The 16,565-nt window shown below is 31.4% G+C and overlaps 1 protein-coding gene across 1 annotated transcript in view; it reads right to left on the bottom strand.

The window, feature by feature from the left end:
- Positions 1-3,545: 3,545 nt before the first annotated feature.
- LOC117170665 (neuronal acetylcholine receptor subunit alpha-7) overlaps positions 3,546-16,565 on the bottom strand; it is a 390,031-nt gene continuing 377,011 nt past the window's right edge. Inside the window, exons 10-14 of the mRNA XM_033357593.1 lie at positions 16,408-16,517; positions 12,581-12,792; positions 8,082-8,306; positions 7,046-7,198; positions 3,546-4,919 (exon numbers count right to left, since the gene is read on the bottom strand). Coding sequence (XP_033213484.1) covers positions 7,114-7,198; positions 8,082-8,306; positions 12,581-12,792; positions 16,408-16,517 — 632 coding nt within the window. The 3' untranslated portion in view covers positions 3,546-4,919; positions 7,046-7,113. The remainder of the gene's footprint in view (positions 4,920-7,045; positions 7,199-8,081; positions 8,307-12,580; positions 12,793-16,407; positions 16,518-16,565) is intronic.

The raw sequence follows: 16,565 nt of genomic DNA, 5'->3' as shown, positions 1-16,565 counted from the left end.
TATGTATATTTATATTTATATGTATATGTTTATGTATATAATTCTTACTCGAATCGATATAGCACATTTCTTCTTATGTTTTTTTCTTTTCGATTCTAATATATTTATATATATTAGATATATAGTTATATTTGAGCCTCAATTGTCGATCGTCCGACGAGAGTGTCCTGCCAGCAGTTATAACGCTTGTCATCACGAGGCAGCTCATCGGTATATCGTTACCAAAGTATTGCCCTACGATATATTATCTACTCGTCGTCACTTGTTTACACCTATCGTTGTTACACAAGACATCAAATCATATGAAAACCTTAATTTCATTATTTTATTGATTCATTCATCTTGGGAAAACGGAAACTTCTTCCCCTTTCTTGATTAATTCGGAAATTAAAGCCTTATCAGTTTTCTAATTAGATGGCCGTAATTGAGTTAAACGTATTCCTAAAGGTACTGACTAGACAGTAATAGTTTATAATTATGCGGCGCCATGAGTTTGCGTAATTGATAGGTTAGCGAACTTTAGTTCGTTCACACATAATTATCAGCGTTATCCAATAAAACCGGGTTTTTTAAATTTGCCCCAAAGGAATCGCCTTTAGGCGGAGTCTCGAGGTTTTATTATGATTCGTTTTCATATTCCGTTCCATTTTCATCAGTATACTGCTCCTTGTACTATATGCTTTTCTTTTATTTGTTTTGAATTTTGAGTTACATTCAGTTTTATCAACAGATCTAAAAAATTACTAGAAATTTTAGACCAGCTTAAGACTTCCCAGTGGGCACACAAGTCTTAAACCTGTCCTATATACGTCCTTCGGCGGACGTCTTAAGGACGTCCTGAGGATCTTTTAAAGACATGAAAAGATCCAAAGGATGTCTTAAAGACGTCAAAACATATGAGATAGAAGTACATTCTAAGGACGTCTTTAGGACGTCCCGGTGCCCGCTGGGTTCGCGTGGTTTTTTTAGTGTTTTAGTATATTTCTTTTGGAAAAAGATATCCTTAGGTTTGCAAATTAAGTTCTTGATTTTTGTGCTTCTTAACTTTATGAAGAAAAGTATAAAAAGTAAATCAAGACCTTATAGAGTTTTCAGGTTAAACTAGAAAAAGGTTCTCCATAGTAAAACTTACAAACAAGTTTTTTATTATCATAGACTTACGTTGTTAAGCTCTCATAAGTCTTTGAAGTTTGGTCGTTCTAAACGCTGTTAATCAATAAAAATAGAATTCCTATATTTTAAGAGTTGAAGTTTGAAATTTTTAATCATAAAAGTTGGAGTGTCATAAAATTCAACTTTTAAACTCGATAAACTTCGAAGGTGCTATATATTTCAATCTCATGAAGTGTATACCATCAAAAGTAATATTGAAAATTTGATAGAGAAATGTACCTTACAAAATTTTAAAATATAGAAGTTTTTTGTTCAAATTTTAATACAAAACAGTGTCAGTTCATCTAGACATACAGTAAAATTTTTTGAACAGAAAATTAATACTTTTTCAAAATACTAAAATAATAGTAGCAATAGAATTTTTCATGAACTCTTTAGGATGAAAAGTTAATTGATTTTCAGGAATATAATTATTTATAAGCGAGGATTATTTTATGACAACGACTCGTCTGCAAAATCGACTTTCAAGGCCTGTACAGTCCTTTGAAAGTGGCCAAACTCAGGCCTCTTTTCTTTCTTCTCGCTATGTTATCATTTTTGCTTCCTAGAGAAGAAAACGAATTTGAGCTCGTCTTAGGTGTGATTGTTCAACTGGCAACTATTTTGAGTTTAACAGCTCGAGTAATTGCGGATGCATCCAGCAGAACAGTCATAAAAATTTATCGGTAAATCACAATAAATTTCCATAAATTTCCACAAACCTTACGAATTCGTATAAATTTCACTATAAATTTCACTAGTTTACCGGATTTTTTCGATTACTTTGATATTTATTCTGACGGAAGAATGAACTGTGCTTAAAATTTTTGGTTGCATGCGTTCCTATGTCTTCTTGAGGTTTCTCGGTCCTTTTGCGGTCCAACTGATCAGACGTCCATATTATAAAAAAGAAAGTCAAGCTATCAGCAGGGTTGTTAGAAAAGTACAGTGCAACAGTCCTCCATTGCTACATTTAATCCTTTAAAGAAGTTAACTTTAAAAAATTCTCACTTCCCGACAATTCTGAATAACCAATTATTCACCCTGTGGCTTAGTTTCTTTAGAAGAAGTCAGTATAAGAAGTTGAGGAACACGTTTTCGGAACATGATCTATATCAGAATAGTAGGTGTTTCCTACGAAAATCTAGAACTTGGTGAGTTATACTTCTCGATGTGGTAAGCAGTTTCTGCATCTGGGATGCAATATTGCATTGTGTACTTTGGCCAGGGAAAGCTGAAAACCATTGCCATAGTTTCAGTCCGCGGATGGTTCGGTCACACTTAAAGTTCTCTGCATTAAAATAAGTTTATAATGGTTACGTGATCTCTGATTTTGGGCCTCAAATCCTTTAGTTCCCAATAAAGTAAGGCAGGAAGGAATGAACGCGAAGGAAAAGCCAAAGGGTGAAAACGACTATGGACGGGAACTTTGGATATTGCGCTTTACGTAAATGAGTGACACAAAAGGCAACGCCAGTACAGTTATATAGTAGATTTTATGCTTTCACGATGATTCATACTATATAGTACTATAGTATACAGTATGTAGTACTATACTATAGTATATAGTTATATAGTACTTGTCTAGTATAGAGTTGTACCATGCACGTTGTATACAACGCTCGTGAAAATGACGCCAAGTTTAGGGTGCTCTGTACACGATTTTGGATTCATCCCTTTGTTTCCGCATGAGACAGACATCCGAATCAACAGACCGCGTGTGTGTCGAACGCAGTCTCTCTAATTCTGGATCCTGGACATTGCACAAGTACCCCAACATTCGAGTTTGCCACACTATCATATACACGTCCATGTGTTGCATGTAGAAGACTTTGAAACACATCCGAGCTAGACAGTGCAAACAGTCAACTTGATTGGGAATCGACATCCGCTATATGTTTCTATTGGATCTGATATTCAAAAGAACATAGACAATATTTTTATCGAAAAATTGTTTCTCTATCATCCAGAAATCAAAGAACAGCTTTTTCTTTTACAAGATTTTCCTCCCTTTCCATTATGAGCTCAAGTTATTACAAAGTGATCGGAAATTTAAATTTAAAAAGCCTTTGATCAAATTTTTAAATTAGATAATTGAAGGGATGAAAAGCAGTTTCCGAACAAAAATTCCACGAGTTGGAAATTATTCATAGACAATTATACAAATAGCTATTTTTAGAAGCTTCGATACTTTGGTCGTTATTACGTCAATGGACTTGGAAACTTGTGATTGGAAAAAGTTTAAGGTCACAGAGTTCTGCGGGAGCAAGTTCGGATTGGGCGAAGGAAAGAACAAATGATCTTTGTCACAGTTGACGAACTATCGATTTTAGTGACTTTATATTTGTCCACAACAATCAAGAAATCTCTTAGATTTATGTTCAGACAAATAGTTATAGAAGAAATTCATAATAAAAAAAAATTCACAGCACAAAAAGCAGTTTACTGGAAACGAAAGCTGATACCGATAATCTCAAACCACGAAAGAGACTCCACAATTTGTAAAGATCATATTGCTAAATCTTACGGTTAGAACTGTTCCCCGAACAATATTAATTTAATATCAAGATGTTTTGGCGATTCAAATGGCAGTTTTTTTTACTGTTATTCTTTATTTTCATAGTCCTGTCACAACTACCTAAACGGGCGTTTGTCCGCCTCGCGATATTAGACGTTACATCATACAAACTCTTATTCATATCTAAACACCGCGCATATTATTACGCTAGATCAGAAGTACAAGTCGCAGATCACTGATCGATTTCGGTATCTTCTGGTTTGACTTTTTAATTAGCGCCAGTCTCACACACAAGCATACAAACTCTCTTATGAGTTTCCATCGGGCGAAACATGCGGACATTTTAGTCTCTTTATACCCTCTACCCTCCCTGCAAACTCGAGATATTGGCAGTTATTTAAAGGCCGTATCAGGTTCTCGACAACTAAAGTATTGCAATTAATAGCAACACGCGGTTAGTCTTTTCAAGAGAAGTCAAGATTACATTTAGATTTGTTTTTCGCAGTTGCGAATACATTTGACTTTCGCCGAGAGAATGTTTCCTGAGAAACCTCGAGTTTCCTTCTGGGGGAACGAACTTTATAATAATTTTCAGCAAATAAGTAATTCCTTATAAAATAGACATGTCGCTTTTTAAATATTTGTATTTTAGTTTGTAAAACTGGATTGCGACAGCCAAAACTGCATTCAAGCGTTTTAAATATATAAAAGAATTCTGTTGACAGCATTGGTAGGAAAGTGAGATTAAGTTTGTTTCTCCTGAAGGAAGATCGATTGTATGGACAAGGGTATTGACATTATAATTGGTTTCGATCTCGTCTGCAGAGAGGTAATTCGGGATTCTATCGCCTTAACATCAGTCCGATTGTCTTATCATAGAAAACCCCTACCTGTTTGAGTTTTCGCACTTGAGCATCTTTAAATCGTGTTGCTGTTGTTGTACCAGAATCTGAGAGATTATCGTTCCTCTAGATTTCTGTGGGTAGCAGTTGTCGTTTCGCGCAGTAGTGGTGGGCGGAGTACATTTTTGACTTTTCGAATGTTGATGCATCGTCGCGTTGGTCGAGCACGAGGATGGTGGAGCAGCGAAGCGTCGCAGCTCCATCAGCTTGCCGATCAGCCAATCGATCCACAAGGGTTGTCAATGCTTAAGCTGCGTAGTTTGACATGGTATACCAGGTCGACATTATTCACATCTAAATCCACTGCTAGGACGTCAACACTCTAGACAGGATTGGAGTCTGCGAATCTGATAAGAGACAGGAGAAATCAATGGTTTAAGTAGTCTTTTCTTCATAATGCTAACGATTTGATTAGAATGTATTAGGGTGGTACAGAAAATCAAGTTTCGAAATTTGTTCGCCCCCCTACCCAGATTTTTTCTGAATAAAAAAAATTGATTTACAAATTTATGAACAATCGGTTAATATGACCATCGTAACATCTGGCAGGGCATTGCTGATGAGATAAATAAAATCACTATGATCATTAAGGTTAGTAATGATCGATAATCATTTTTATTTTTGGAAATTCTAAAATATTCTCTGAGAAAAGTCCGACTAAGCTACTAGAGAGATCTGAACGTCAGCAAAGCTTCAGAAACATAATTTCTGACAAATTTATATTGTGGAATAAATAAAATAAAAAGACTTAGTAATTAATTATAAAGGATGATTATGTGATATATTACGTTTCTAAAAATCTTTTTTTATCGAGAACTTATCAGGATCTGCAAGTAAAGCTTCCATATTTTTTTTACTGTTTAAAAGCTGTTAACAAAAATCTATTGACCTTGCGATGAATTTTTCAATAGACGCGGTTGTGATATTCCCATTCGACCGCTAATTTTACACACGAAAAAGTAAAATTAATTCTGTGAAAAAACAAAATAAAATTTATTAGGGCGACAGAATTCGAACACTCGAAGCTCAAACTTCTTCAATTTCGCGGAGATTAAACAAACAAAAGCCGGACACGTTACCATCTAACTAAAATACATAAGATACTATGGGTATTTTTTTGGAGTTCATGTATTTATAATCCGTAACAAAAGTATGAAATATACGTTATTAATAACCGAATTTTTTTCGTTCCAATAGCAGAAAATGTAAAAGGCAAAATAGGAATAGCTCGAATTTGATCTATTTTTGTGTGACAGCTGACAACAAACTCGAACATAGCTGTTAATTTCCTTGCATTAAGAATCAAAATGCTCCAAAATAAGAGGATAAAGGCGTCGATCAACAACGAAAACGACAGACGCATTCGTATTCACATATTATTTGATTAATGATTTTAAATTTACAATTAATTATAAATCAAAAATCTTACAGTTTCCGTCAGGGTAAGTCAAAGATTTTTGATAAAATAAAAAATCTCTATATCATTTTCAATCCCAGAAACGTGAGTTTACCGACGCTTGGTATTTTTACACGCTGCGACAGAATTTTCCCGTCTGAACTTAAAAATCGTACGAGGGAATGTGTAATTTTCGTTTTATCGAGTTTGTAATATTACACTGCTATTCGAGGGTACTTTTATTTACATGGCTAGAGGCGACTAGAAGCACACACACACACACACACAATGCAGTATCGGAAGGAAAATATTTTTAGTATTAAATTAGTAAATTATTGCCGAGTTCTCCAAAAGTACTATGATTATTAAATTATAAGCGACCCATGAGAGATTAAATTGCTTTACTGTAATATTAAATGTTTCAATACCTCATACACACAGAAAAATATATCGCACAATGATATCGTAAAATCTCTGTATTGAAACAAAGCGCAAAATAATAGCGTTCAAGCAGGTTCCGGAGCTTTCTAGGATCACTACTAGAACCCTCGTATATATAATATAATAAAATAATAATATAATATAAAATCTTCCAATGTACGATATCACGATATTATGCTATTATAATGTGATAATTACGATATATTGCGCAGGAATTACGGTATATGTTGCAATTCTTGTGATATCGTTTTCTCCGTGTACATTATTCATACATACCAGTTTAGTGATTTAATATGCAGTAATTTACGTTAATTAAGGTGCATAAAGGTATAAATACCGTTTAAAAATATAATTTCTATCAAAATTATCTCAGCAGAAATCCAAACTTTAGTCCCTCTTTTGTTAGTAAAAATTAAACAAATGTAAAATAGGACTTTGCAAAAATATTTTGCTGTATAATTAATGCCAGAGCGTGAAATCTGCTTTCCACTTACATGGAGGCTGATGTTCTGACCTAGCACACTTTGATGGAATTTAAAGTCGAGACGCAATCCTAAGGATGGGGTTCTCTCACTTTAAAATCGCTGACTCATTTCTGTAGCACGCATGAAATAGGAAAAATAAGTTTATTCTCACCTTATGCCATGGAATCGTAGATGCAGGATTTCAATCGAATTTCTTCACGGCGGTTTACTGCTAGTCTATTACTGGACGATTATGTGAGGCGCGGAAAGCAATACGGCAACCGTCGCTATCACCGTAAACAACGTGAAGATGATCAAGCAAAACCTTTGAATGAGAAATTTCAAATAACAAAAAAATAAAGTAAAAATAAAACTAATGAAAATATTTAGTAACAAAATTGAAATATTTCAAACGTAAAAGTTAATGAAAGTAGACAAATTCAGAAATTTCCAATTCCCGAAACTTTGAAACAATTTTTTTTTAATTTCGACATTTCAACTTCACGAAATTATGACATTAATAAATGCCCAAAATTTCTAATGGGAAAATTTTAAATTTTAAACGAAAAAAGTTCATATATTATCTTCTATAACTTTCAGAAGAATATTTTATTTCAGTAGTTATTATTAAGATTATTCCATATTATTCTATCAGTTTTCTCCTGTAATAAAGGGCATATGTTCGTTGAGCTCTATAAATGTAAATTGTATAACGCGCATACCGCATGTTGCATAGATTTAAATTTAAATTAGCTCTTCAAAATTTTAAACAATTTACAATTACCAGTAAAATAAAACATTATTTTATTTTAACCGACAGAAATATTAAATTTATATTGAAATATTTCCATTTCTTTAATAAAAATTTTCAGTAGTTTTATTGATTTATTTTTTTAATTGAAAATTTTGGAAGTTTTCATGAAAAAAATTTTTTTACGGTGATTATAGTTTTGGTACTTTTAAAATTCGAGAATTTTCCTTTTTGGGAAAAATTATGAACGGATTTAACTTAAAAAAAGATTCTTTTCACTTTTTAATAGCGCTGTTACTTTTTAAATTATTTTTAAGAACTTTCAAGTTTTCAGACTATTCTTTCTAGTACAATTGAAAAGTTTGCGGGCTAATGCTAGAAGTTATTATTTTAATAATTAGTATTCTTGAAATGTTTTGAAAAAGTAATTAAAAATAACAAATAGAAGAAAAGGTACCTGTCAACCACCATAGCCGCAAACTTCCAATCGCTAATTACTTCAGCTTCATTGTCGGCTTTTTTCATTCGTCCCGTTATGAATTGAAGTTCTTTGAGAATCGTTTGTAACTCCCTCTGTGTACCGCTGAGAGGAAGCGACGCAGAAGTCTCCTCGACTGTGGCAGGTCGGCCAGTCAACGGTGTGCCGTACACCGACCTGTTGTCAAAGGGTCCCTTTGAGTTTCTGACAATGACAAAACCTCATTTAGAAAACTTAATCTAACTTCACTTAAAACAAAGAAAGGAAACATATTTTTTTTAATTTTCGATTCCACATTTAATTAGGAAAGATATGTAGTTCAAGGAGGTTGGACAAGACAGTTACTTAACGGAAAAGACGATATTTTTCTTTGAAATATATTTTTTGTAATATCCAACTGTTTATTTATACTATTATTATTAAATCTAAGATGTTTTCATTTGTAATCTGTAATCGCTTCGATTTATATTTCGAATTGATTTCCAGATCTAATAGAAATTTGAGATAGATCGTCTAATTAGAAGTGTTTCGTTTGTCTTTAGAAATGAAAAAAAAGAACCATGCTTATGTCCAACTTTTTTGATATTCGCAATACAGCGATACTATATCTGCTAGATGAACCTTTTATTACCTATTAGCGTCCATGTATAAGTTTGGACAAAATGGTTTTTTTCATATGAAAAAAATTGATATTCGAAAAATTTCTTATGGTCTAGAAATGCATATCTATAATTTTTTAAATGTATTTTTTATCTTGTTTATATAAAGAAAAATATTGTTTAAGGTATCTTAAGAATTTTTTAAGAGATCTTAATGGATCTAGATGATTTCACTGAATTTCAAATGATTCCAAAGTATATCTACGGATTTGAGAGAATTTCATAATATTTTCAAAGAATTAATGGTATTTTAAAGGATTTGTAAATAATAAAAAGGATTGTAGGCCTATCCAGAAATTTTAATGACCTTCATATGATTAAAAAATGTTTTCAGTGATTTTAAGAGATTGCGAAAGATTCCCATAGACTTAAAAGATTTAAATGAATATTAAAGGGATTTCGTGGATTTCAAGATATCTCAAGTAATTCGAAGGATTTCAAGGAATATATTACATGATAAAAAATAAATAAAAAATAAGGTCTAAATTTGTATAATAGCATAAAAAGTAATTTCAATAGCCGAAAAACGTTTAAATAAACATATTTAAAAAATAAAAAATAATTTTGATGAGAAAACTTATGTAAGAAACTCCCCCCCCCCACCAGGTAAGGATTCATAAGATTTTTCGGACCCCCTAAACCCTCCCAGAAATTTCACGTGATTAATCGACACTCTCTTCTGAAACTTGAAGAAATTTTCGAAAAGGAATTGGACCAATTATAAATATTTTCTTGCGACGTGTTCTTGGATGAGCATTAAAATAAGGACATATTTAATTTTTTCACATTAAAATATAATAAATAAAATAGAAAATGTATATATTTTTTATATAGTCGCAATAATTTTTATGTTATACGGAATCTGACATTGTATGAACGCCTGTTAGTCCAGTCATCTGGTACATTTATCCAGTAATTTTTGGGGCAGTAATTCTTTTCTCTTAAGTACTTTATTTCGGGGTGCATAATAAGGGGTTCGGTTCTGTGAACAGGATTTCGTCCCGGAATACGGAATTTTTTGGGAAAATGTGCAAAATATCACATTCCGTTGGATTGGCGCTTTTCTGTGCATTAAGAGGCAAAAGTGTTCTTGAACAAATTAAAAGAGATAAAATTCTGCGTAAAACTAAAAAATAACGTTGTTCTATCGTCAATAGTCTATGAGTGATGGCCTTTCAAAGAACCCCAATTTTTTTCCAAAACTTACATTTTTTTTTGGTTGCTCTGTAGCTCGGATCTTGATGGCCAGATCTAAAAATGACCAACAAATGAATTAAAGCAGACGTAAATATTCGTAATTAAAAAAAGAACATTGTCCTCACTACAATTGATTGCGAGCTATCACCTGCCAAAGATGACCCATTTCGAGCTGAATTTACAGGTAAATGCCCAGAGTTTAGTTTTTAGTCAATAGCTTGTTTCGGGGTTGTCACAGAAGAAAGTTCTTAGAGAATGAATACAAGAGGACTTAATTATGCGTAAGGCAAAAAGAAGTAAGTGTCCCTTGCTCCAATAGGCCTCCAGTAATGAGTTTTCAAAGTTTACCCTTAAACAAGTCGGTGACTAAATTGCACCACGGAATAGAACTACGATAATTTTCTTAACATATAAGATTCTAAGTCAAGTAATAATGATCAATAAATTATTTAATAATCAAATTAATAATAATCGATCACTTTTAATTAATAAATATACCATTGTTTAGAGAAATAAGTTATCGTCACCCATTAAATGTGCATATTTCGGCATTTTAAAATGAAATTTCTATTAAGGACGCTTATTATAGATCAAAAATAAATACTTAATCTTTTTCATTAATAAATAAACAATGGTTTGAATAAATAAATTTCCATCACTTATAAAGTGTGCATTTTTCGCCATTTTTTACTAAAATTTATTATTTGAATTTAATTTAATTTTTTTAATTTATTTATTATTCAAACAATTATTTATTAATTATAAATGATGAATTTTCAGATTGATCCAGAATTCTCGTATTATTTATGTAAATAACACGTTCGTTCCGCAAAACTGCTTTAACCCAGGTTGCTGATCAATCTCTCTAGTAATCACCCCAAGTGAAAATCCTCACAAAGTCGTTATGTATGGTTCCCCATTTGGGTCCATTAGTGGCCAAGGTCTTTTGTTTCAGGCGCCATTCACTCTACTGGCACTCTTTTTATTAACTATTTGCCGCCATACTTTCCTGTCCTGGCATACTTCTCTAGCTTCTTTTATTCTACCTCCCCCCTCTCCCAACCCTCCCTTATAAACTGAAGTTTTTGGTAAGACTGACGTTATAACTACAATATCCACACTTTATGATTGATGGAAATTTATTTATTTAAATTATTCTTTATTTATTGATAAAAAATGATAAAATATATATTTTTTATCTTTAATAAGTGTCCTTAATAGAAATTTCATTAAAAAATGCCGAAAAATGCACATTTGATGGATGATGGAAACTTATTTATTCAAACAATCATATATTCATTAAATAAAAGTGTTTAATTATATAAATAATTTAATTATTAAATAATTTATTGATCATTATTACTTGACTTAAAATCTTATATTTTTAGAAAATGATCGTAGTTTTGTTTCGTGGTGCGATTTGCTCACCGAATTGATTAAGGGTACACTTTGCAAAGTCATTACTTGTGACCTATTGTGGCAAGGTACATTTTATTCTTTTTCCCTTACGCATAATTAAGCCCTCTTGTATTCATCTTCTAAGAACTTTCTTCTGTGACAACCTTGCAACGAGCTATTTACAAATAACTGAACTCTGGGCATTTACCTGTTTATTCAAGTCGAAATGGGCCACGTTTCGCAGGTGCTAATTGGCGATTTATTGTAGTTAGGACAATGTTTTTTTTAATTAGAGATATTTACGTCTATCTTAATTTATCTGTCGACCATTTTTAGATCCGAGCTATAGAGAAACCAAGAAAAAAACATTTGATTTTTGGCAAATAATTGAAAAAAATTGGGCTTCTTTGAAAAGCCGTAATTCCTAGACGATCAACGATAAAACAACGTTTTTATTTTGGTTTTACGCAAAATTTGATCTACTTTAATTTTGATGAGAACACTTTTACACCTTTTGCACTCCCCCCCCCCAAAAAAAAAAGTCCTTATTCCGGGACGAAATCCTGTTCGATGAACCTGATCCCTTATTAGGCACCCCTAAATGAAGTACTTAAGAGAAAACAAATGATCGCCCCAGAAATTACCGGATGCATGGACTATGAATCTGGCTTGATATCAGTAGAAAAGGACAGTTAGATAAGCCACGTGGCTGACTATAACAGATGATTTCTACTGTACAATGCCAGCGACTAGGAACAGAAATTTAATTGTCTTTCAAAAGAATTATGAATTATGAAATATTGGAATATTAAGTTGTTTATTATCATAAAATAAATTTGCCAATTATAAATTAGCAATCAATTAAATTAGAGTTTTCAGAAGATTTTATGCATGTAATTATATGTTCTTGAATTTGCAAATTTGTGATGAAGAAATAAAATAATAAACTCCTGACAAATTGAATTATATAACTTTAGAAATAATATTTTTTAAATATAAAATTAGTTATGAACTCAATAAATACCAGGATCAGCTTTGTTCAATTTTTCGATAGAGACTAAATTAATCATTTCTATCACTTAAAGTCTGTTTTCACTCTACGAAATTTTTATTCACTATGCAAAATGTTTAATTACTAATAATGGTTTAAACATAAAAACAAACGTATTACAGTTCTTCTTAATCACACTAATTAATAAATGTTTAATATAATATTGCGCTTACCGAATATAAGTTGCATTTGCACTGTTGGTACCTCCATGACGAAAGTCATCATCGATATCTAGGACATTCGCTAGTAGGCTTTTACTACTCCTTTCTTGAAGTTCGAGTTCCTTCATTCGATTGCTCATTAGAATGGTCTTCCTCGTTATGGGTTTACCGGGACGACCCATTCCCAGCATCCAAGGCAGCCATTGTAGAAACACCGTTTTGATCTAGAGAACGTGTCAAGAACGTATGAAGAACGTACGTCTCTTTTTGCTTGGCAAGTGTAAAACTTAGCGAAGCGTTCAAATTGTGCAGATCAGACCAATTGATCTTGAGTTCTAATAATCCAGATTTCACTTTTCTTTCTTTAAAAAGACTTTCAATTTAAGCCCCTTCGTCCATTTAATTAATTCTGCATGGCCTGATTACTTAATGAAGCTATTCATATTATTTTTTGTTAAAAAATTGTAAAAAGGGAAAAAGCGTTAAGAAATTAAATTTTAGAGCCGTCAAAGTTTTTGAACTGTTTACATTTAAGACATTTTCAGTAAGACGTACAGCTCATTCAGGTCTAAAATTACAAAAAATTCTGTAATACTAGCCCTAGCTTTATCGGTTAGTTTCACTGAGAAAAATCGATTATACGAAGTGGATCTTACAAGTGGAGGATAAAACCCCGTAATGAAAAGTATTATATCGTGTATAATCTATACTCTTTTCCGAATATATGAAGATATTACCAAACATAATCTCGAGATGTTAAATTCTTATAATTTTCAGATATTTATTCGATAAATCTGGAGATTATGAAACATGCAGGCATGCGCGCGCGTCCATTTTGTCTCTGCGTCCTGCTCCGCGTGTTCTAGGTTTCGTAAATTATGTGTATATTATTCAGGAAATAATACAAAGTGTCACCCAAAATTCAAGAGTAGAACCAGTATATATTTTTAAAAAATCAATCAATTTCAAGAGTATATAAAATACTTTTGGTTTTCCTATACACTTCGGTAAATAAAATAACCTCAAAATCATTGACCAGATTTGTTTGCATTTGAAAATCAAAAAGAACACTGAATAAAGCATTGTGTCAAACGGTACTTTCGCTTTTGTTTAAAAAGTTTGACTTCCTTATTCCCTTTTCAATTTTTATTTATTTTCCCTGCCACACACACAACACTAATACGTTTTTTTAGATTTTTTCAACTCTGGGAATTTTAATATTTTAGGACGGTAGATTTAATACCTTGGATCATAGTTAGTAATATCCTGGATATTATATTTTAGGATCTTAAATTATTGATTTTAATATCCTGGATTATAGATTCTAATATCTTAGACTTTTGGCTTTAATATATTTAGAATATAAATTAAAAAATCTCATGTTTCAATTAGAATCCAAGATTTTATCCAGTATTATCTATTCTTTAATATCTGTACATTTTAGTTCGTATAATCTGGATCGCTGTTCCATACTTAATAGTCCAAGATTATACCTGACATATATATTTTGCATTACCGGGTATAATCCATTTTTCTCAGTCTTTAAAGAAAATTCGGTCACTATGTGAATCGGTCATTTTCTCAAGCAGCTTCGAATCTGCCATGCACTGCAATGACCATTTCAAGTAAGGTTATTTTGAATCGGTTTCTTTATTTTTGAAAGAGACCGAATTTTTTAGGGTTAATCTGTCATATTTTACACGATTTTTTAAATTGATAAATTATAGAAAGATTAAAAGAATTCATGCGCAGGTCTACTAGATTCCTTTTGCTATTTCAGTTATTAGTCTTTTACAGTATATAAGTTAGTCAACAAAATTATAACGACTAAAAGTCTTTAAAAACAAATCGGCGGCAATTTGGAATTCCAGTGACAGATGCGCTATTCAAAAGCCTTCGAAACCCATTCAACAGAAGTGAATGGATTTTTGTTTCCTGGGTGTCTAATGTTTTTGATGAGTCGATAGATTTAATAAATCTGGTTAATATAAATATCGCCCCTGCACATATGTTTACAGTTTCCACAGTTCAGGAAATTCCAGGAAGATAATGAAAGACAGGGTATTTAAAACCGGCCAAGAAAAGGCAGGGAATGTTAGGGAAAACCTAACAGTCAGGGAATTTTCTATAAACTGAAGTTAAAGTTATCTTCTTTTAACTCAACAATTTTGCTTATTATTTTTGGTTTAAAATTTAACGGTGTGGTGGAAATTTTTTTGTGGAAATTCATCAGCTTAGTTTCAAAATCTTTTTTTGTTCAGAATATAACTATTTAGTTAATTTTTTTTTGAAATTTATTATTTTAACTAAAAATTAAACTATTGCATGTTGAGTGAGAAATCTAAGTTCTTCAGTTAAAAATGTAAGTTATTCGTATACAATTTCCTTCATTTTCTTGAAAATTCATTTCTTTGGTTGTAAATTTAACTATTAGGTTAAAAATTCTTTTAAAAATCCAAATATTTGTTTGAAAATTCATTTATTCTGTTACAAATTAATTTTTTGTTTAAAAAATTAATCTTCTGGGTTGAAGATAGATAATTTTGCTTTGAAATCCGACTATTTTATTGAACCTTTGTTTTTTTTTGGTTAAACATTTATTCTTATAACTGAAGATTTACCCGATCTATTTTTTGTCGACAACTGATCCTTTTTAATAGAAATTTCATCTTTGTGATTGAAATGTCATCTATTTTGTTGAAAATGTCACCATTTCCTTGAAGTTATATTTTCTTTGGTTGAAAATCAATTTATTATTCGAAATTTAATTATTCTATTTTTGGTTGAAAAATTTATGTATTTGGTAGAAAATTGAACTTTTCTGGTATAAAATTAATTTTTTCGGATTGACAACTTATCTGTTTTGCAGAAAAATCTTTTTTTGGCTTGAAAATTTAACATTTTGGTTGAGATTTGATTTCTTTAGTGACTGAAAAATCTTTCTTAGTTGAAAATTCAACTCTTTTTTCAATTTTTGTTTCTTTCTTGTTTAAATATTAGTCTGTTTGGTTAAAGATTTATCTAAATTCTTGACAATTCTTATTTTTCGTTTCAATCCAATTGGTTTTGATTAAAAATTAAATTATTATATAAATATAAATATATATAAAATATATGTAAAATTATTACACTTTTCGTTGAAAATTATTTTTTCTATCGAAGACTCATCACTTTGGTTGAAAATTTAACCATTTTCTTAAAAATTTATTTTATTGCTTTTCTGAGAATTTATTGCGCGCAATAAATTTATTGGTACGCAAAAAACCTCCGATTTGCATTTCTTTGAAAAGTGTTAATAACTTCAAAAATAATTAATTTTGTTATTTTCATGGTCCACTTTCAGCTTTTTGCATGATCTTGGAAAAAGAATTTTAAAAATATCTAACTTTACAAAATACTAAGAAAATTGACTTGAAAACTGAATCCAAGAATTTGGAAAAATGCCAATTATCAATGATACTATTGAAAATCTTTCAAGCATGGAAATTTTACTTTTTTCGCAATGTCCTTCTAGAACATTCATAAGACCTTTAACACGGGCTTATGATGCGCAGGATTCTATGAGCTTTGGTTAGAAAGAAAATTTTAATTTAATAAAAAATAAATGAAACAATTTGCATCGTAAAAATTAATACTTTAATTTGTTAAGTGCATCTTAATATAGTGGCTTTTGTTTTACTATGTTGTGTATTTCTAATTTTTGTTAAGTTAATTTAATAAATAAAAAGACTGCATTTTAAGGATGGAGCTTTCAATAAAAAATCTTAAGTAAAGGAAGTGATTTGAAACATTCTCATAAGAGAAAAAGTGTAATAAAATATGTAGCTTGATCCATTTACCCATTGTGGCATCTCATGAATATCGGCAGTTCGATGATGATAATTGAGTACCACGACGGTGAGTACAACGCTGCTTGCCACCATAAACATGATGCAATTGAAGTATGTCCCTGAATCGAGGAATTGGCGAAATTCCCCGAAAAAAAGCGATTAGTTTT

Source organism: Belonocnema kinseyi, chromosome 4 (assembly GCF_010883055.1).
Source record: "Belonocnema kinseyi isolate 2016_QV_RU_SX_M_011 chromosome 4, B_treatae_v1, whole genome shotgun sequence".
Classification (NCBI taxonomy): domain Eukaryota; kingdom Metazoa; phylum Arthropoda; class Insecta; order Hymenoptera; family Cynipidae; genus Belonocnema; species Belonocnema kinseyi.
This window is presented reverse-complemented; position numbering and strand designations above follow the sequence as displayed.